This window comes from Trachemys scripta, chromosome 11 (genome assembly GCF_013100865.1).
Source record: "Trachemys scripta elegans isolate TJP31775 chromosome 11, CAS_Tse_1.0, whole genome shotgun sequence".
NCBI lineage: Eukaryota > Metazoa > Chordata > Testudines > Emydidae > Trachemys > Trachemys scripta.
This window is the reverse complement of record NC_048308.1, coordinates 35,419,723-35,441,152: the sequence shown is the minus strand read 5'-3', so window position 1 is coordinate 35,441,152 and position 21,430 is coordinate 35,419,723. Positions and strand designations below refer to the sequence as shown.

The 21,430-nt window shown below is 40.1% G+C and overlaps 1 protein-coding gene across 3 annotated transcripts in view; it reads left to right on the top strand.

Moving 5' to 3' along the window:
• The window catches only part of STK39 (serine/threonine kinase 39), a 164,318-nt gene that overhangs the window by 114,798 nt on the left and 28,090 nt on the right, over nt 1–21,430 (top strand). For all 3 annotated transcript variants that reach the window (XM_034785160.1, XM_034785162.1, XM_034785163.1), the window contains 2 exons: nt 13,182–13,234; nt 15,301–15,369. In XM_034785160.1, the coding sequence (XP_034641051.1) occupies nt 13,182–13,234; nt 15,301–15,369 (122 nt within the window). The remainder of the gene's footprint in view (nt 1–13,181; nt 13,235–15,300; nt 15,370–21,430) is intronic.

Sequence of the window (21,430 nt, the reverse complement as noted above, 5' to 3'; positions counted from 1 at the left end):
CTTCAATGAAAGCAGGCTCAAGTCCTCAGCACCCGATATGTTTATACCAAAAAATTGTATTGAGTTAAAGCAGGAGTGACCCTGCATTTGACAATGACCTAGAATTACAGGAAACATATTCAGAGGGACTGTCTCTCCGTTTTGTTTTTCAAAAAGTAACTGAAAAACAGAGGAGAACAATGCAGAATGGGAAGATGTCCCGTTCACACAGAGTGAATCCTCAAGAAGCTACTTTTCAGGAAACTTTTTTTTTTTTTTTCTCCAACCAATTTGCATGCGTGGAGAATCTCGTATTTTTAATATAAGAACATTAGGGCACTGATTCACAAAAGCATTAGAGCACATGTGTGAAGTTAAGCAAGGGCTTAAGTGTGCTTCCTGAATAAGGATGTTTTCTTCTATTGGGTCCTAGGTTAGTGTTGTGTCAGCTGGGCTAGACAGACAGCCACATAAGAGCCTGGATGTTTGTATCTGATGATGGGAGGATGGAGCACCTCACATGACTTTAAGTACTATTCTGTAGCAGGTGCATAGGGCACCATGTCTAACCCCACTACACCAGTTGGAGTGTGACATAGGGCCACAGAATGAGGATAAATAAAATAGAAACTGGGTACCTCAAAGGATTCCTCCTGTTCTTTTTCCTCTTAAAGTAGTAATAATAATCATCCCAGTACTCCAAAAATGTGAAGTTACAGCTATACACACGTTAAAATATTTCATTCCAGTTTATGTATATTGAGGGTATTTATAAATACTATCTGTATCTAAAGTTGCAGTAACTACAATAGAGTCCTCTAACAACTTGTTAGAGGCAATAGAAACAGATAGAAATACTTTTTTCTATATATATTTTTTTTCAGTCCATTTTCAGTTGATCTTTTTTTTTCTTCTTTTTTTTAATTACTATTTTTATTCAGGTATATAAGCATTTTGTCAAGGCTTCCTTTAACACCAAAATTAAATCAAACCTTGATAAAATATCTTACAGTAAAATTGACTTTGTGCCACTGTATCAGTAAATCACCATCCACAGGGACAGTAAACTCATTATAGTAGCCTTGGAATGGAAGCAGCCCATTGGAAGAACAGTGATAGATAGATGAGAGAATTTTTCCCCCCTCTCCTTTCTTGGGAGAACTTGCTTGAAATGCAGCTGATCCCACAAATGTTAAGTGAGAAAGGCAACCATATTTAACTGGTTTACTGCTTAATAAGGAATTGTAACTTTTAATATTAAACATACAAAAATGCATCCAAGGATGCAGAAATGAGCCAACGTTAACCAATTCTTTGAAGGGAAAATCATTGAAAGGAACTGTGGTTCTAAATCATTCTTATTTTTGGCTTAATTTTATTTATCCGGTTATTTCAAACACAAATGCATAAACAGGAAGGGAAAACTTATGGGATGCCAAATGAGATCTCGCCTGGTGAACTAGAATGAAAATTAGAAATGGGTAAAGATTAATACAGCTCTGTGATATACAGCATGTAGCTTTGGCTCTGATTACTGATTCAGCCAGTGTTGTTATGATCTAAACTTCTGCCTTCTCAGAAATCTAAATGAGCGACGTTCTTTGTGTTCCTTTATTTTTAACTACAGCAGCAACTGCAGTGAGGCTGCACAAATATTGTACAGTAATTCCTTGGTTTTTAAGCTGTTGGTGTGCTTTGGGTGGATTGTTTTGTTGTTTTTAAAAATGAGTTGGCTGCATCAGCGATGGTATAAATGAATTTCAGCTTTTAGAGAGGTGTTTCTGATTTTAATTCTAGATAAATATGTCTTAGACAAGGCTCTGGTTATGGTGGAAATTCCCTGCTTTGTAGGAATGGGATTGGTGTATGTGACATGCCCCAATTGTTTATAAGAACGGCCATACTGGGTCAGACCAAAGGTCCATCTAGCCTAGTATCCTGTCTTTTGACAGTGGCCAATGCCAAGTGCACCAGAGGGAATGAACAGAACAGGTAATCATCAGGTGATCCATTCCCTATCGCCCATTCCCAGCTTCTGGCAAACAGAGGCTAGGGACACCATCCCTTCCCATCCTGGCTAAAGCCATTGATATAGTGACCAGGGAAGGTGAAAGGCTGATTCAGGTTGCCAAATGATGCCATCCAGGCTCTGTCTCTACCCCCAGATGCTGGGGATATATGGTTTAAGGACTTGTCTGCATGAGGACATCCAGGAAAGTTAATATGAATTAACTAAAATTTTGGATTTGAAGTGGATTACTTAAACCATGTTAAATCCCTTTGTGAACATCCTCATTCAGAATTAAAATGTCTTTAATTTGGTATAATTAATTCACTTTCAAAATGAATTAAACTAAACTGAATTAAAGCTGCTTTAATACTGATTACATCCCTGCATGGATGCTGTTAATGCAGTTTAACTATTTCAAATTCACATCTTTAATTAATTTGGATTAATTTTTCAGGTTGTCCCTCTGTAGACAAACCCTTAGTTGCAAGCAATCTCACTAGTGGTCCTCAAAGAAGAAAGAATAGCTCATAAAGAGGAGTTTATTAAATTGGTGGGTTTGGGTGGTTGTTTTTTCTATTCGCCCAGACTCCTTTGGGTGGGCTACGTTTGTAGGGCTTTAGAACTCTTAATTTTAGAGAGTGGAGATTTAATAGTGCCTCCTAGAGCATGGGCCAACATTATATTTAGTACCCAGGAATGTGGGTCTCAAATTGGCTCTTTTGTCCTAGTGGAGCATCCAAGAAAGAAGAGAGGGGCTTCTTATCTCCCTGAGAGATGCCATCCTGCTTTTCATTCATGATTCCCTTAATTGGGTCTTGATCCTCCACATGGCTGCTCAGTTGCTGAAGGTGCACAGAGGCTTTTATTGTGACAAATGACCCGAGAATAGAAGATGTGGAGAGTTCTGGCTCCCTAACAGCCTCTCCACTTGAGCAAGCTGGGGGCTCTTGCCTGGGTCGACTCTGTGCTGATGATAATGCCACAGAGAATTGCTTCTGATTTTCATCTTTTAAAAACATTTTTCCCTTCCCCTTGACCTCTACTGTCCTCTATTAAACTGTAGGTCAAGAAGAAGAGGGGAAATAGAAGTCTTATTCTTTGCATCATCAACATAGAAAAGAAACCAAAGGGTGGGTGGGAGGAATCCTTCCTCAGGTCAGGGCTGCTGCAGCTACCTGTGTATGTCTGGCTCAGTTAAGACAGAGTAAAACCAGGTTGCAGCTGGGTGAGAGTGAGTATTCTGGCACCAGCACAGCTTAGTTTCTTAGTGTTGCTGTCTGTCTGAATATAGAATATCCCTCTGTGTGTTAAGGGAGGCCTGAGATAGCTAGAATACAGAAAACAGATGTACAGGTAATGAATACAGATGTCCCTGTTACATTGCTTTTATGTAGAAGTGTTCCAAGTCTAGTTCTTAGAAGCCCACTTGAGTGTTCCCTCCCCCTTCTCATTAAAACAAAAAATATTAGCTTACTGTGTGGTGTGGGTTTATAATTGTTACTTCTTTTCCCCTTCCACTGTGGAAGAGAAACTCTTTAACAAGGTAGGCAGGATAATGTGGTTATACTCCGATCTGGAATAGTTTGTCATCTACAGCCTGCATATGGCTTTTAGACAAGCTGGGTCATTTTAAGGCAGATGAGAAATAGGGGCGGATGAGCCAGCCTGTATAAAACAAAAACCAACATTTCATCCAGATCTTGAGGTGAACATAAATTCCACTTTTTAAAAAAATTTTGAATTTGTTTTTTGTATGCATGTCTGCTAACCAGCTTTTCAGGAATGAAACTGGCAGTAGCCCTGGAATGACCTTTTGTATCATTTCATGCTAGATCAAAATAGATCTACAAGCTGATTTTATTTTTATTTTTCCCCTTGTCAACCTGTCCTTTCCTCGGAAGGAGTCAGAAAAGGAAAGTCTTGGAGTCTCATTTTGGAAAATAGTGTTGCTTGTGTTTCTCATAAAGAGTATTCAGTGAACAGTCATATGAAACTTCAGTATCTGTACAAAATGGCATTTTGTACAGATTCTGGTATTTCAGAACAATAAATATATGAAATCACAACTTTCTTTTAAGTTGAAATTGGTAAATAAGAAGCACTGTATCCATTTTCTCTAGAAAGTGGGCTAAAATCAAAACAACTTGTTTTCAATAGCTTTACTGCTTATTTAAAAAAAAAAAAAGTTTTTGGTATAATATAAAAAATAATCCATGGAGACTTGCTACCTGTCATCTACCCCGGCTAGCTCAACTTGATTTGAACTATAGTCTGTCTAGTTTTCAGACACCTATTTCACTATGGTCTCATTCTTATCAGCATTTAGATATCTAGCTGATGGATACTTTACAAATAAAAATAAAAAAGATAAGATATACTCCCATTGAATATCTGTTGAACTTTCAATTGCAAAAACATAGTGTCCTATCTTAATCTTCAACCATATATGGTAGTCAATAATGGTAGATTCTTTGTAGCTAGCCTGTGGAACATGGTTACTTGACCATAGCAGAAGTATAGTTAGATAATTATTTGTAAAACTACTTAATGTGTTTTTTTAAATGTGGGTGTATGAAATTATACTGTCTTCATGTCTCATGCTCTCCCCCCACTCCACCAAACAATCAAGTTCATTTTGCAGCTTCAGTGGTTGTATTTCCCACAGTCATTGCTTTTAAAGCAGAATTTTTGTTTTGTAGAGACACACAAACACACACTTACTTCTATTTTGGCCTTTGGGTCATCTTCTAAAAGAGGAAAGGCCAGGTTCAGAAAGATCAAGTGACTAAATGGGCAACCACCTTGCTTTGGTTTCTGTATGAAAACATAGTGCTTATCAAACCAGAAAGTGGGATACCTTAGCTGTTTAACATCTGCATCACATGATAACAATGAAAGCAAAAAATCAATGAAGGATTTTAAAATGTCTGTCATAAAGTGCAGGGTTTAAATACCAAAATCACATTGCAAGGGTGATGCCTGCCAAAATGTTGTGGTATGATTAAATGGTCATTCATTATGTTTTGGTGGGGGGAAGGGGTGATTTAAAGTGACTCTGTAGAACTTTGGCACCTGGAAGTGACTAATGTGCCTATTAGCTATCAAAAAAGCAGTTTTGGAAAGCTAACTCCAGTTAATGTGCTTTAATGTACGCTGCTCTACTGCAGAAAAAAGCTGGGAAATCTCCCCAAACTACCATAATTAAGGTGCCTCAGGCTACAGTGCTTCTGAAGAAGCAAGAAACATAGCTGCCAAATAAGCATGATGAGGGACTGCAAAAAGGTGTGTGTGTGTGTGTGTGTGTGTGTGTGTGTGTTTCAAAGAGTAGAGTTTCACAGATATATTAGAGAGAGAAGTAGTACTAGAAGAAAGTAGGGGCCATTAACAAATAATGAGGGAGATTAAATTAATGACTAAGATACTGAATTCCTTTCTTCTAACACTTCTGTCTAACAAAAATACATGGAATCAGTTTGAACAACTAACTAATGAAAAGTAACTATACCTTACAAAATAGGAACTGTTTTTAATAAATAAATAAATAAAGGAAAGGAATACCTGGGAAATCTACATACAGATTAGCTAGTCCACAGGACCTGCATCCAAGCGAATCAAGGGAATTAGCAAATTAATTTATTGTATCACTTACACTAATTAGCCTTGGAGAGATGTCTAAAGACCAGAAAAGTAAAGGCAGTTTACACCAAAAGAAAGAAGTAATGCTCTGAACTCTCGAAACCTAAGTGTAGCTTTTATCTAGCCTTCTTAAAATGCAACAAATAATTTAAAGAAATCATTAAATGTCTAGAGGATAATGGGACTGTAAGCAATAAGCATTGTGGATTTCTAGAGAATGGGTCTTGCCTAACAAAAGACTTGCTTTGCTTGTTGCACAATTAATGGATGAAGAGAATGCAGCAGGCAATTGTTCTGAGTTTAATAAAACTTCTGATAGTCTCATGAAATCCTGCTTCTAAAATTAATTCAAATTAGCTCAAACACTAATACTGTCACCTGGATTGAAAACTGGCTGGAATTCCATAAAAGAGAATGACAGTCAACAATAGTGTTGGGTGAAAGAATACCACCAAACTTTCCTTGGCAATGCACTCTAAAAAAAGCAATGGAATTGGCTAGTTATGCTTTGTGCTCACTTTCATTGAATATTTCAGCAAACAAATTCACAGAAACAGTGAATTTGAAGTGTGTGTGTGTGTGTGTGTGTGTGTGTGTGTGTGTGTGTTTCATTCATATATATATATATGAAACACACACACACACACATATATATATATATATATGTATGTATGAAAATGTTTACAGCAAACAGTGAATCCTCAAATACCAATATTTGTGCTGATGATAATCTCATTCTAAGAATTTGGCAGCTCCAGTCATGGGACAAATATTGGAGCCTGATCTGTATGTCCAACACCAGATAACACAGTTCACATCAAATGCTAGAAGTAGGCTTGCAAATTATAAGAGAAAATTATAAGCTGCTTGCAGACAATGTGTGAACATAAAAGGCTTAATTTGCCTAAGGCCTGGCCTATAACTGAAATGTAGTTTAGTTAAGCCATCCTAAGCCCCATTGTAGACACTGCTAGGATGGCAGATGCCCTGTGCTGAGGGGCTGAATTTACTACAGCAACTGGAAAAACTCCTTCCATCACTGTAGTAAGTGTCTAAACTACAACACCAGAGCTGCTGTGCTACAGCTGTGACGCTCTGAGTACACTTCCCAGAATTGAAGAAGAGTGCTGTGTAAATTCAAAAGCTTGTCTCATTCCTAAACTGTGGCAAACAGAATATTGCTGGTGGTCTTCAGAAACCGGGCTGGCAACATGATACTGGCTCTCTTCCTTCTGGTTTCCAAATTACACCTTGCTGTTGCTAGAAATGGTTAGCCTGTAGAGGTATACTGGCAATTTCCCTGTTGGAGATGCAGCTTATACTGGCAAAAGAACTCTATTGCCAGTATAGTCTAAACCAGTTCCTTGAACCGAGTATGTATACGTGTGAAAGGACTTCTTGGCTGGTATCACTCTATCTACACTGCGGCTTTTTCCAGATTAGCTATACTGGTTTGAGATGTGATTTATTTCATTTCATTTCACACTCCTAACATACATAGTATTCTGGTAAAACTTACTAGGCCTTAAAGAAACAGAGTAGATGAGAAAGAATGATGCTCCGGCACCATGGGGAGCTGAAATGAAAAAGACAGTAAAAATAACTTTTCTAAATGGAAAATATAAACACTTAACGTGCATGAATACTTTCCTTGCTATTTTTCCATGTAAGCAATTATTGAAATTGCCATGGAGACGTTCTGTGATTGCAACTGGGAGGGGAAGTGGTCCATCAGAGAATCTGTAAGTGGTAGTCCACAACATGGAACAGTTGTATCCTGTCTTTGAAAGTTGCATTCTCAAACTACATGTAGTGTAGCATGACCAATAAGCACTGCAAAACTTTGTAGCTAATTTTGTGGTATTTTGAGGCCTGTGGCTTGTGTCTTGGTGCAGTGAAAGTTATGTCATAATTTTAGTCTTTTTGTTGTAAAATGCCACAGTCCAAAAAAGTAAACAACCCCAAACTCCAGACTATAGCAGGCCTTTCACTTCCCTGGGCGGTAAACTGCATACAATGAAACTATGCAGTTCCCTTTTATAACTGTTAAAATGTGTTTTGCATAGATGCTGCTCTGAAAGTCAGAAGGATCATTTAAAAGTTGCTTATTAGTAACTTCTATCAAATAGTATATAATACTTTTAATGTCTTGTTATATACTGTATTCTCCAGCTGGGAAATCGTAATCTGCAGTTGCTAGACACACAGCCCTCAGAATTCAGAGTAGCAGCCGTGTTAGTCTGTATCCGCAAAAAGAACAGGAGTACTTGTGGCACCTTAGAGACTAACAGATTTAGTACAAATTGATATAATGTTCCCAAGTGCTGCATTTTGGATTTCTCAGTTTTCCAGTGAAAACACACATAGCCTGGACAATTCAGTGTTGTCTACAAATCTGAGGGAGTGAGAGTCTACTGTTCATCCCCATAAAGGCATGGAGTAAAGATTTGGTGCTCCTGTTGCACTAGCTTCAAAAGGCAGTATGCAGATACCGAGTGCCAGGAGGTGATGCCTCCTGCATTTGGTGAAACAGTGTCCTGATTAAGGGGGATGTTAGACATTTGGCTCACTTGCTTTTTCAAGAATGGGTGTTTAATGTGAAGTTCACTGTCAGCCCTCTGCTGAATAAATTATTCCACATATTTCTGTGAATCTGATATTGGAAGTAAGCCCAAAGAATGAAAGCTTTGGCTTTCAAGTAACCTTACCAAGAAAAGAAAGAGCCTCCCTGGTTTTTCCAGAGAGAAACATTATTTTATACTATAATTCTCTGCTGATTAATGGATGTGGACTTGATGGCAGAAGCAAATGAGCCCAATAAAAGGCTCTATGTTACTAATCAGATAACTGCATAGTTGCATTATCTATATCTTTCTATTAGATGATACCAAATTACCTATTAGTATCTGTTTTGCTACAATAAAGTGCCAGATACCTCAAAGTTGAAATAATTGAATAATAATAAGTGTCTGGTATATTCAGTAGGTGGATACTTTTCATTATAAACATTGCATGTAGCTTTGTAATTTTTCAATATCTTCTAGCTCATTCTGGTAAGGTGAAGTATCCGTTTTTGTTATGTTTTGCTGTTTCCTGACTATATAATGTTTCTAGCAAGTGATGATAGATCTCCGTCATGGCTGAATGTGCCTGCCTGTTGGATTTAGGTTTCCCACAGTAAGACTTCATGGCCTGGTACACTGATATTTGAACCTGCTTATAGCTTCCTTACTGAAGAGAAGAATAATGGACTGAAAAACACATTCTACTGCTGTTAGCTTTTCAAGTAGATTGAGCTATTCATTAGAAAAAAGAGTGTGCTACAGCAATTAAGTTAGTCTCTGGGCTTAGCCCGCTTGCTGTTTCCAAAAATGAGATGGATTTCTATTTTGCAAATGAACGAAATGTTTTATTGATGGTGAAAATTATTAACTAATACCAAAATTGGAAATTTGAACGGAAAGGAGATTTTTGCAGCACAATCCCTGTAGAATCCAAAAGAAATTCTTTACGATGTATAGGAAACATACAGTGACTTTGTTGCATGCTGAACTGGCTGAAACGCTTTTTTCCTGGTAAATATGAAGGCAGTGGTTTTTTAGGCTTGAATGCTGTACCATCGATATAAGCAGTCTGATCTCGTATTCATGGGAAGAACTTCTGAGTGGAAAAAGTACTGGAAAAAGGAACTGTTTGTATTAAAGCAGTTTTATAAACATTGCTACAGCTAGAATGGGGGGGGAACCCCTATGCTTTCCTGTATTAAAGCAATGCTGTAATTATGGTTGATGAAGCACTTTAATTATAAGCCTGTTTCCACGTATTCTTACATTTCTTGAATAGTTTGTTCTCCGATGAAAACTTAATTGAGCCGCCCAAATGAAATTTTTTGTTTTTTGTAAAAAGCTGTGTTAAAAATTGGATTGCTCTTGCTAAGCTATTGGAGCAGGTGAATGGCAGGTGAATGATATCTTACATATTTCAGATAGTATTCAGAAGTTTATTTTACACTTGGACCACTCAAGCATATTTTAAAGCTATAAACTAACCTCCAGTTTTAGTCCCCAACAAGTACTAGTAGCTTGGACATATTTAGAGAAAGTATATATAGAAATAAGTTATTTAAATTGTTGTTAAATCATATTGTGGGTGAAATTCACCTCACCCTGACAAAAACCAAGCTTTGCACAGAGACCAAAGAGTGGACTGTCACGGGCTCACAGATCGTGCCCACTCTTGGCCCCGTGCGGTCCGTGGGGGGAACCCCTTTCAGTGAGACAGCCCTTCTCGGGGGTCCTCTCTCTCTCGGGGTCAGGGCCCTCCATCTTCTGGAGCCCCGCACCTCTCTGAGCCGTAGCAGGTCTGTCTCTCGCCGTGGGCCTCCTCAGGGAGTCCACTCACTCTGGACCTCCAGGGCCTCCACCCCCCCCGGGGGTTGATGCAACCCTGTTCTCTAGACCGGAGTGACTCTCAGCCAGCGTAAAACAGGAGGGTTTATTGAGCGTTGAACACAGCACAGGAAACTCTGACCCTCAGGCCTGGCCTCCCTCAGCACAGCACATCCCAGTCTCCCCTGCATCCAGGTGGGCTCTGCCTGCTCCCCCTCTCCAGCCCAGAGCCCCCCTGCTTCCCAGCTGGGCATCTGATGTCACCTGGGCTTCAGGCCCCACCTCTGTCCATTGTCTTCTTTCCAGGTAAACGGGGTCGTCTGGGCCTCCTCTCCTCTCCGCCCTCTTCTGGCTGGAACTGGCTGGTTAGGTCATGGGGTCCTCTCTTCGCAGCCCATTGTCCTCCCACTGGCCAGAACCGGTTGCAACTCCTGAACTGGGTCTCCGGATAGGGGTGTCCCCCCTCCAGGCCATCAGCTGGGGTCCCAAGTTCCCTCTCCAGTCCTCTGTAACAGCAAACTCCCCCTCACCTCGTTAAACCAGTAACACCCAGGGACCCTGAGTCCCACTCCCTCTGCATGCAAACATTGGAAAACCACAAAAAAAATAAAAAAATCCCCCACTTCGTTACAGTGACAATGGGGCAACACTATGGGCAGGATGCAGGCCTGCAATGCAGGCACTCTTCCAACTGAACTAACAGCCACGATCACATCATACCTCCTTTGTCAGGGTTCCTAGCCACTTGGTCCATGTTGAGGGTTGTGTTGCTGGCCTCTTCCACCAGCAATCACCACCCTGCCTCACCCCCAATGTTGTTTTCTGTGCCAGCCTGTTTCTATCCACAACACACACTCATCTAGTATGTAGGGATGCAGTTCACTCACGTGCACTTACATGCAGCTTTCTTATGGAGCTATACCGCCATATTGGTCACTGTATACCCTCCCTACTAGGGTGCAGTGCATGGATTTTTGCCATGGTTAAACTAAGTTATGGAGCTCAAAAAAGATGCATGGTCTATGCCTGTAATACATGCCTTCAGGATCAGGGAAGGAAAAGGGATCCAAGATGAAAGAGCATCCAGTGACTGCAAAGGGCAGGTCAGACCATGTGGGCCCCTAACCTTTTAGATACTTGCATTAACAAGGGCATCTTGCTACTGGCTACCATCTTCTCTCATACTAAACCTGAATCCAGGTTGGGCTGCTTGGAAGGAGTGCACGTTGTGTTAACAGTGACAGAGCAGGTTAGTTGGCATGCCTGAGGAGAGGATGCGGAGAAGAGAGAGTACAGGGACTGAAGTAGTTGGCACGGTTTATACCAAGCATCAACTCCTGCCATTGGCTGGATTGTTGTCTATTGTTTCGATTGTGTGTTCTTGAGTCCCGGGACTCTTTTTTATGTGTAGAGACAGCCTAGCATACTGTGGGTGCTACCGCAGGGTGAGTACTAAATAATAAGTGCACACTGTGTTAAACTGAATATCTGATTAAATATCATGTCTCTGTGAAAACACCACCTGATTGTAACACCTTATGCCAAATCACATTAAATTGTGAGAAGGGGTTTAAACACAGAAGTCAAATGTAAAATTTATAGTCATGGTTCCCAGAGGAACAATAATGTGCTTTCAGTTAAAAATGCTAAGTTGGAGTCTGAAGATGTTTCTTCGATACTTGACCGTCAGTAGCTATATCCAATTTGGCATTTTGCAAACTATATATCGCCTCAATGGGGCAAGACTACTACTTACAATTAATCATAGCTTGTTTTACTCTTGAAAGTATATTGAATGTAGGCTCCTAAAGAATGAATAGACAATGTGGCTTACTTGAGCTACATAAAATAAGTGTTAGGGTGTGTATATTACCAATGAAATCTTGAAAAGTTTTCCAACCAATTTTATTAAACATTATAGAGCAGTTGTGGGCAACTGGCTGCCCGTGAGCCGCACGCACCCCGTCAGGGTAATCCACTGGCGGGCCGTGAGACAGTTTGTTTATATTGACCGTCCGCAGGCACAGCCACCCGCAGCTCCCAGTGGCTGCGGTTTGCCGTTCCCAGCCAATGGGCGCTGCAGGAAGTGGTGGCCAGCACGTGAAACCAAAAATAAGGCTTCTTATTGGGTTGTTTACAGTTTTGAATTCCCAAGACTTCCATGTTTTGTACTGTTTCTCGTTAACTGTCAGGCAAGGAGAGGGAAAAACAAAAGAAACCATTTTTCTTGCTCTGTATTTCTGTCCTCAGTGGTAGGTGGGTGGTAGAGAGATGATTTGTTTCTGATATTATAATACATATACATTTATATAACTTGATGCTGGGAGACTTCTGTCTTTCAAAACATTGCTTTATTATGTTTTTTGTTTCACTTGAAAACTAACATTATTAGGGTTATATATAGAGTCTGATGTTCATTTTGTATTCTGGGTTTATTCTAGCATGTGGGTCCCTGAAATTTTCTGGCTGAAAATGATGTGACCAAGATTGTTTGTTTAAAGAAAAACTAAATATAATCCACCATAATCACCAAAATATTCTTGTTTCATTGTACAGAGTTTTATTAAGATTTTGTACATCAAGTACTGGAAATTTGAAGTACCATACTGAAATACTGCAGCAATGATTATCCCAACAACTTTAAAGTATGGGCTGTTCCTGTATTGGAGGACTGGAGCTGGGTTTCCCCTCCCCCCCCCCCCCCCCCCCATAATAAAAGTTTGTTTTACTGGATCCGATGCCACTATTTTTTTTAATACTTTAAAAATACATAATTCTGTTGGTTGCTCTTATAAGACCAGTATTTATATAATAATATGGAGATATACCTATCTCATAGAACTGGAAGGGACCCCAAAAGGTCCATTGAGTCCAGCCCCCTGCCTTCACTAGCAGGTTCAGGTACTGATTTTGCCCCAGATCCCTAAGTGGCCCCCTCAGGGATTGAACTCACAACCCTGGGTTTAGCAGGCCAATGCTCAAACCACTGAGCTACCCATCCTCCCTGTCTGCTTGTATTTTATACTCCAGTTGAGTAACCGTAGAACATAAAACTGTAAAATGCTCTTTATATATTAACAGCAACTTTATTTATAAAGTTGAATACACTTGTAATGAAGCACAGCTTATTCAAACTTATTTTAATGTTTCCACTGAATATTTTTCAGGAACTCTAGAAAGGAACTTAATGACATACGATTTGAGTTTACTCCAGGCAGAGGTAAGACGACTGTTAATTAAAATAATTATTTTAGTGCTCAAAAGGGTATTTCAGAATTCATTATTGTTTATGGTTAATATAACTTACCACTCTGAAGTGTTTCCTACTATGCAAAGGTTTTATATTACACTATTTAAACCAAACAAAAATAATGCAGAATATGTAAATTCTAGTGACAAAGTTATATCTTGAACAGTATAGTAGATACAGGATAGACTTTTCGTTTCACTTTTTAATATAGTGAAATATGCAGTATATAGAAAGGTCTCTTTGCAAGGTGACATGAGTTACACCATAAAAATGTACATGCTGTAACAATAAACTGATCATTGTATGAATGATGGAAAGTAGAGTAAGGTATCCCTGAAAGCACGTGTGGTTATAGTCTGAAATAGTACTCTGAAAATGGCATTGTGAGGGTCCACATTTGAGTCTCTTTTGACTTCCATATAAAACTTGCTCAGTTTTACAAGTGAGAAGTATTTGCCAATTCTGCAAACTCCATCTTTATCTGAAAGTTTAGCTGTATTTCTGGCTTGTGTATCTTCACTAATAATTACGTTATTGTAATTGGAATTTTAGAATCCAGCTCACTTTTCCAGCTGTATTTGCTTTCTATTGCTAATAGTTGTAAGAAGCCATACAACTGTATTTTTGCAGATGTTATTGGTTAAAACACACAGCTGATAGGTTGAGTAAGAAGATACAGTCCACTTAGCCAACATTTCGGCTATCACTGTACTTCAGATTTCACAGCAACAGTTTTCTAAACTGAATAAATACTAAGAGTGCTACTGCCTACAAAGGAATCTAAATTGGAAGGGAAATTATGATTACTTAAAGATGTATTTTTCTTGGACATAAGAAGGTGTGTGTGTGTGTGTGTGTGTGTTGGTGTTTTGGGTAAAATATACCTATAGTGTAGTGGATGGGATATATAGAGCTATATGCTCTCCTCTCTTATTAATTTAATTTATTTATATAGTGGGATTTTTGCAATCATTTGTTTTAATATAAGTACACAAACATACCCCCTATCACTGGCAATCATTAAGGAGATCAGCCTCTAGATGATCCCCCAGACAGATCTTTCTCTACCTGGATTTCTTACTGACTGTGGCAATGAAAAGAGAGAGAACAAGGGCTGACCAGGAGCCAGTGCACTATTCTGACAGGCAGGTAGACACCATGAGTCATGCTTTTGTGAACTCCAGGCTATATTACTGCAACTCTCTCTAAGCCTGGGAATGAGTACACAAGCCATGGAAAATGTCCAAATGATCAAAAATATATCAGCCTGCTTACTAAGAAACACCCTCACCCCAGGGTTCCGGTCAGTGACCTGACCTCCCATTTACAGACAACATTGAGAACAAGGTTGTAGGTCTAAGCTCTGCAGGAGTGGGGATTGAGCTATCTTAGGCACTGTCTCTCTCCTTCCTTAGCCTTGGCTTTCTTCAACAATTGCATCCTTCAGGAATGAAGGAGCTGTACACAGAGTAAGACATTAGTTGAAGATGTTGCTCTTAGTGTCTACTCCAGCTATGGAACTCCCTGATCAGAATGACCTTGAAAATTACAACTTTGAAATCCAAATGAAAGGGCCCATCTCTTCAATGTAGCTCTTTCTTCATAACAATAATAAAGCAAGCTCATCAAGAGAACTTAACGTGATTATCTTTTCTGCCTGGGGAGGAAGAGAGTGAGAATCACACCGCAACAACCCCCTGTCGTCTTTTGTAAGGTGCTCAGATATTACAATGATGAGTGCAATATAAAATATCTAGTTAGGTAATAAGGGAGAAATGTCAATGCCAGGGAATGATCTTTATGGGCTTCATGAAGAATCAAAATGTTCTCTTGTTTCTTGCTGTGCAGAGTATGATGGGCTAATAATCAATGGGGAATTATGGTACCCTTTTTTATCTTTTTCTAATAAAGACCGTTTTGAATTCAAACACACTTAGCTGGGTGTTTGAAGCTGAAATATATTTTCTTAAATTGCATTGGATTATTGATTTTTATTTTATGGCCACTAATACATATTCATTTCACCTTTTGGACAGACACGGCAGATGGCGTTTCTCAAGAGCTGTTCTCTGCAGGCCTGGTTGATGGTCACGATGTAGTTATAGGTAAATTACACTTAGTTTGCAATTATGCTCTTACTAAAACTTGTGCTAAATGGATGTGCTTCTGCATCTTTTTATACAAAATGCATTCTCTACTTTGCTTTCCTTTTCATATATGCACAAGAGAGCCAGCGGTCCACTTTGATATAAATCCTTCCATTATCTCTGGAAGTCAGAACTCCTACTGATTTAACATAGGTTTTGATTTCACCGGGCTGTCTCTCCTGCTGTTATTTTCCAAGCAGTAAGTCATAACTTTTGTGCTAATTCCAATTTTTGTTCAAAAGAAAATTGACTTTTGAATTAGCTAGTTAGGATTTATGGATGAGATTTTTTCAAAAGGGCTCAGCATTGGCCTAATTCTGCTCTCATAGAAGTCCATAATAAATCTCCCATTGAATTCATGGAGGGAGAGAGAGAGAGAGAAATTAGACCAGTCCTGAAAGATTTTAAAAATCCCACCTGATGTCGTCAAGCAATTTCTAGTGAAAAGGGAGAATCTCAAAGTGATTAATTGCCCTAGGGTCTTTGGTGATCGCTTCTAAAATATTATACTTGGCAAAACATGATTGGCTAGGAAAGTCTCTTTTCTCTGCAAGTTGGCTCCTCAAAAATTGGATGCAAGAATCCAGTAGCTTCCTCTTTTTACCATAATAAAGGAATTGTTGAAGAGCATAACAAAGGACACTTGTGACTGGAACATCATTAAAAAATATTAGAGGCTTACCTCTCACGTGATGTACATTTGGTACTGGTAACACTATGTAGAATTGAATTACTGCACCAGTGTCAGAATCAGAGCAGTCAAGGAACATTCACACTCATCAAATATTGGTTCAGATGAGTTGTTTGTCCAGGTTACCTAGTGGGTTCAACTCCTGGTCCTTGCATTGCTGTCCTTCCTCACCACGTTTGTCCACTTGGTTGGATCCCCGTACCCTCCATGATCCAATTTCCTACATCTAAGTACAAAAAAGTTCTGCTTGAGGGTTTTTAGCCTCATCACCTACCTAAAAGAGGCTACTCAGATACTTTATCAAAATCTAACTCGCTGAAGTATTTTAGGAAGGAAACTGATATTCCAATGCTATTGTATAAACAAAGTCCATGTTTGTTTTGGCTGGGACTGGGAAGCTGAAAAAGAAGCCATACCCACTTTACATATAAACAGACAATTTCAGTCTCCATAGCTGTCAACCAGGAGTATGATTCCTTTCTGACTCAGTCCCCAAATTCAGCTGCCATTCCCTGCTGCTTCTCCCACAGGCAGTGTCACCCAGCTCTTTTCTCCATTTTTCTCACAGCAGAAGTGGGAGGTTGCCAGAATTGCAGCCATTTCTCTCTGCATGCAAAGTCTCAAGCCTAATGTTTCAACTTGGCCCCATGAAAAAGAATCCCTTGCCTTCTAGCCCTCCCCTTTGCTTTAGAGATGGCATATGGATGGGATGGAGAAAACTGTACAGATCCTAGGGGACAGGAAGGCATATTTGAAAATCAGTATTTGAAAATCAGTAAGCTCAAACTTGCACCTGGGTAAGCTGGAAGCTGACTCCTCTTACGTGGTGTGCTGGCTGCATTCACTGGTGCTCCTTCTCTTGTATCTCAGCAACACAGACTAAATTTAGGCCTCCCAGTCCCTGAAAACTGGAGCCTGAGGTACCATAGGGGCTGCAGGGATTGGGACATGTACCACTGAACAAACACTAAATTCACAACTTTAAACATTCAATCAACTTGTTGTTCCTCTTTGGATAAATAGAGACATTATCCAGCTAGTCAGTAAAAAAAAAAAAAAAAAATAGATTATCGTGTTTTAACCTTATTTTGGACTGCACCAGAGAGTTTGATATTTTTAATACATTGGGGATCTTGATCTTTATTGTTCTCCCTATCTATGATTGTTTCTTGGTATACCATAGTCTGCCTCATATTGGAGGGGAAAGCCATTTGTGTAGCTGTTGGACATTTCATGACTGTACTAAAATCCTGTACGAATGAATTAATTCCAAGTAATAGTATGTCTGGTAAAACTAAAGCAAGTCCTTACCTTGAGTCCTGTAGATGCTGATCTTTGCGCTACATTTTTTAAAATTTTGCATGTAGTATTTCATAATGTCTGCTCATTTTGTGCAGCATTTTAACATTCCAGAAATTTGTAGACAGAACAGTATGCTTCTGGAATGTGGCTTACTGTTTTCATATCTCACTGATGCGCACACACACACATCCTGCAAACTTTGTTTTGCTTCTGCACAAAAATATAAAAATTAAATTTGAGTTAAATTAAGGTCCATTTACCTCCTCCAAAATAACCAAACCAAAAACCATCCCGGATGCAGATATGCACATATATAAAGCGGATATCTGCAGATTTGTAGGGCTCTAGATACAAAATTGCGGATCCGCGTCGATCAGCAAACATGGTCCACGGGTATCCGGATGTTGATATCTACAGATTTGCAGGGCTCTACAAATTTTCATCTCACTGAGATTTTATAGCATGGGGGGAAAAAGTCCTGTAAATAGTGATTGGTAGATAGAAAAGAACAGTGGATGTTATGCCCATTACTAGAAGCAGTAGTGAATGTAATACTGGAGCCAGAGAAACTTGGACTTCAGGTTTCATGTCCAGATGTTATGTATATTTCAATTCATTCTTTAACCATGCTTTAAAGGGATTGTCCAGTCTTGTCCAAAAAATATAGTCAAGAGCACAAACTGAGTGTTATGCTTGTACACCTGAATAATAGATTTACCACGGGTCTTTTAACTGCCATACCTCCTGTAAGAAAATAAAAAACAGCATTAAATCATTTGAACTGGGAACTGAAAAATGGATTTCCCAGAGTAGGTTAAAAGAAATTGAGCAAAACTTGTTCCACTAACTTGAATACTGGAGGAATTAATTTAACCCATTTGGGTTTTAAAAACAAGCTAAAATCCTGACGGGAAGATGGTCCTGAACGTGTAAATCTGTTTAGGAAGCTCATTTCTTGTGCATGTCTTGATATTGCTTTGGCTTTTTCAAAATAAAAGGCTTAAAATCTTCCTGTGTGTGTGGGGGTGGGTGAGTGGGGGAGCTATGGCAGGGATATTAGCTCGGTTAACCTTGCTTCAGCAGAGGACCTGGTTCCATTAGCTTCCAGATTGAATGCAGCTGATAAATTGTTTCACTTTTTAGCTGAAGCATGCACAAATTCAGCCTGTAAATAATGTGCATGAAAACAAAGCTGAGTTCTGTGAAAGCCTTGTGAAACTTGATCTTTTCATAGCTCCTTTTTATAAATCTGAGGAGCTGTAGAGTTGGAAAATCAGGGACACATGTGATTAGTATCAGGATAGACAGTTTCTTGGCATAACCTGTTCCTGAAGGATTGTTGGAACTGTGCTCATCAGACAGTTGCAGAAAGTGTGGCAACTGCATGTGAATAAAAGCTGTTACTGGGGTTCATTTGGCATGTACCCTTTCACAGCATTTGCTGTTAACTCTCAACATTTTTCACCTCCTGAGTGCTACTGGATTTGCTTCAGTTAACATGGGCTTCAGAGGAAGATTTTGAACTGAAATAAGGGTGTCAAGGATAAGATATGCTGTACTGGCAATAGGTGGAGAAGAGCAGACCCCAGTGGCTGAGAAGGAGAAGCCACCTGCCCCCAAGACTTGGATGCTCACACTACCACACCTAAGAGAAGGAGATGTAAAGTGGTGGATGCACAGAGGCATCCATCTGCTGACCTGACGACATCTTGGGAAGTGTGCTGCCTGCTCGGAGCCCTCATCCAAGACATCACAGAGTGATGAGGCTCATTGGACCTCTGACCACTACCCCATGATGTTCAACCATGTGGGCACCAAGGATACCGTCTGGTATAACCCAAAGCAAATGAGTAGGATGAGATTAAGGGCCCTGGCAAGAATATGCATCCTAGAGATGAATGCATGGCTGTGCAGGGGGTATTGACAGAAGGTTTTGGCTTCCTAGACCATGGGATGCTGTTCCAGGAAAGAGGATTACTGGGAAGAGATGAGGCCCACCTGACCAGGAAGGGAAAGAGCACCTTCAGACACTGGCTCATCAACCTAGGGAGGAGGGATTTAAATTAGGTTCAGAGGGGGAAGCTGACAAAAGCCTATGTGTAAGTATGAAAAAGGTGTCCTTAAAGGGCTAGATTTTGGGATGGGTGAGGGAGGAGAGGAATGGAAAAGTAGGGTCATAGGAACATCAAGAGAGAAAACAGTGGGGGAATCTGCACAACATATTAGATGTCTATACACACCCGCAAGGCATATGGGGGATAAACAGGAAAAACAAGAAGTATTAGTACATAAGCTAAATTATGACTTGGCATCAGAGAGACTTAGTGGGATAAAGTTAATGACTGAAATATTGGCATAGTTTGTTCAGGAAGGACAAGTAGCGAAAAAAGGAGGTGTTGCATATACATAAAGAATTATATACACTTGTTGTTTGAGTGATGGTCCCATGTATTCCACCCATGGACATGTATACGTGCCATGCACCCCAGTCCAGAGATTGTAGGCCAAGACGACCCTCTCGAGAAACATTCCACCATCAGCCTCTGCTCAAGCAGCAGAGGGTTCACGGGTCTCAATTTTCAGCCCCCACTACTACTGTGACCTCTACTTGTTCCTAGTCAAGAACCACCCAGTGTTACTGATGCCAAACACTTCTATCCCTCCCCAATCTTTGGGATAATCTCTCACTTTTTGCCCACAAGTGGGACTGTGTCATGACAGACAGTTGAGTTCTAGAAATTATTAACTGTGATTGCTCCATTGAATTTCTCTCCCTTCCTCCCCACAAACCTCCTTCCCTCTTCCTCTTCAGGGACCACTCAAAAGGAGATTCTTCGGCAGGAATAGATTCACTCTTCAGGGACCAATAGAACAAGGGCCACCTCAGTTTCAAGGGAGAGGGTTCTATTCCCGATACTTCTTAATCACCCCCAAAAATGGAGGATGGAGACCCATTCTAGACATTTAACAGTTGAACATCTTTATTTGAAAGTCAAAATTCAGAAAGTCAAAATACACTAGCATCAATAATTCCCTCCCTAGAGGAGGGAATCTGATTCACGCCTCTCAACATGACTGCCTATATTTGTATAGACAGTCATCTATCCCATAAAAAGTTTCTCCGGTTCCTGGTAGGTCAGGAACACTATCAGCTCAGAGTCTTTCCCTTTGGATTCGCCACAGCGCGCAGGATATTCATAAGGGTTTTCTCTGTGGTGGCAGACCAAATGAGATGTCACGATTACAGAATTTTCCCATATTTGGACAATTGGCTCCTAATAGGTTTCCAACAACAAGGTTAAATCCGTGACTTTGTTCCTGCTCCATCTTCTAGCAGCACTGGGTGTCTGTGTGAACAAATAAAAGTCCATTTTGACCCCCCACACACACAGACAAACTTTACTGGGGCAATGCTGGATTCAGTTTCAGCAAGATCTTTTCTCCCCACAGAAAGATTTCAGTGAGAAGTCTGATAACACAGGCTACTTGCAGACCAAAGACTATAGTGAAAATATGCCTTTCTCTACTAGGCCATGTGTCTTCATGTACTTATGTGACACCATTCACCAAACTTCATCTGTGCTGCCTGCAGGCCTTTCTCTGGTCTGTCTGCTCACCAGACAAAGACTGTATGTCATTACCTCTCTTACCTGGTGGTCGAACCCAAAACAAGTGTGAGTAGGAGTCACATTCAGCACTCCCACCCCCAGTGCCACCACCACAACAGAGGCAGCCCTTCTGGGTTGGGGCACTCACCTGAATGATCACACTGTACAGGGCATTTGGACCCCATGGGAGGCTAGACTGCACGTCAACCTGCTAGAACTGAGTGTGATCCACCTGGCCAGCAGGTCTTTCTCCTGCTTATAGTCACTCTATATCCAAGTAATATTGGACAACATCACCACATTCTTTATATAAACAAGCAGGATGGAGCAAGATCCCTTCCCCTTTGCCTGGAAGCAGTCAGGCTTCAGAATTGATGCATCAGAAACCACATCACTGGATAGCCACATACCTACCAAG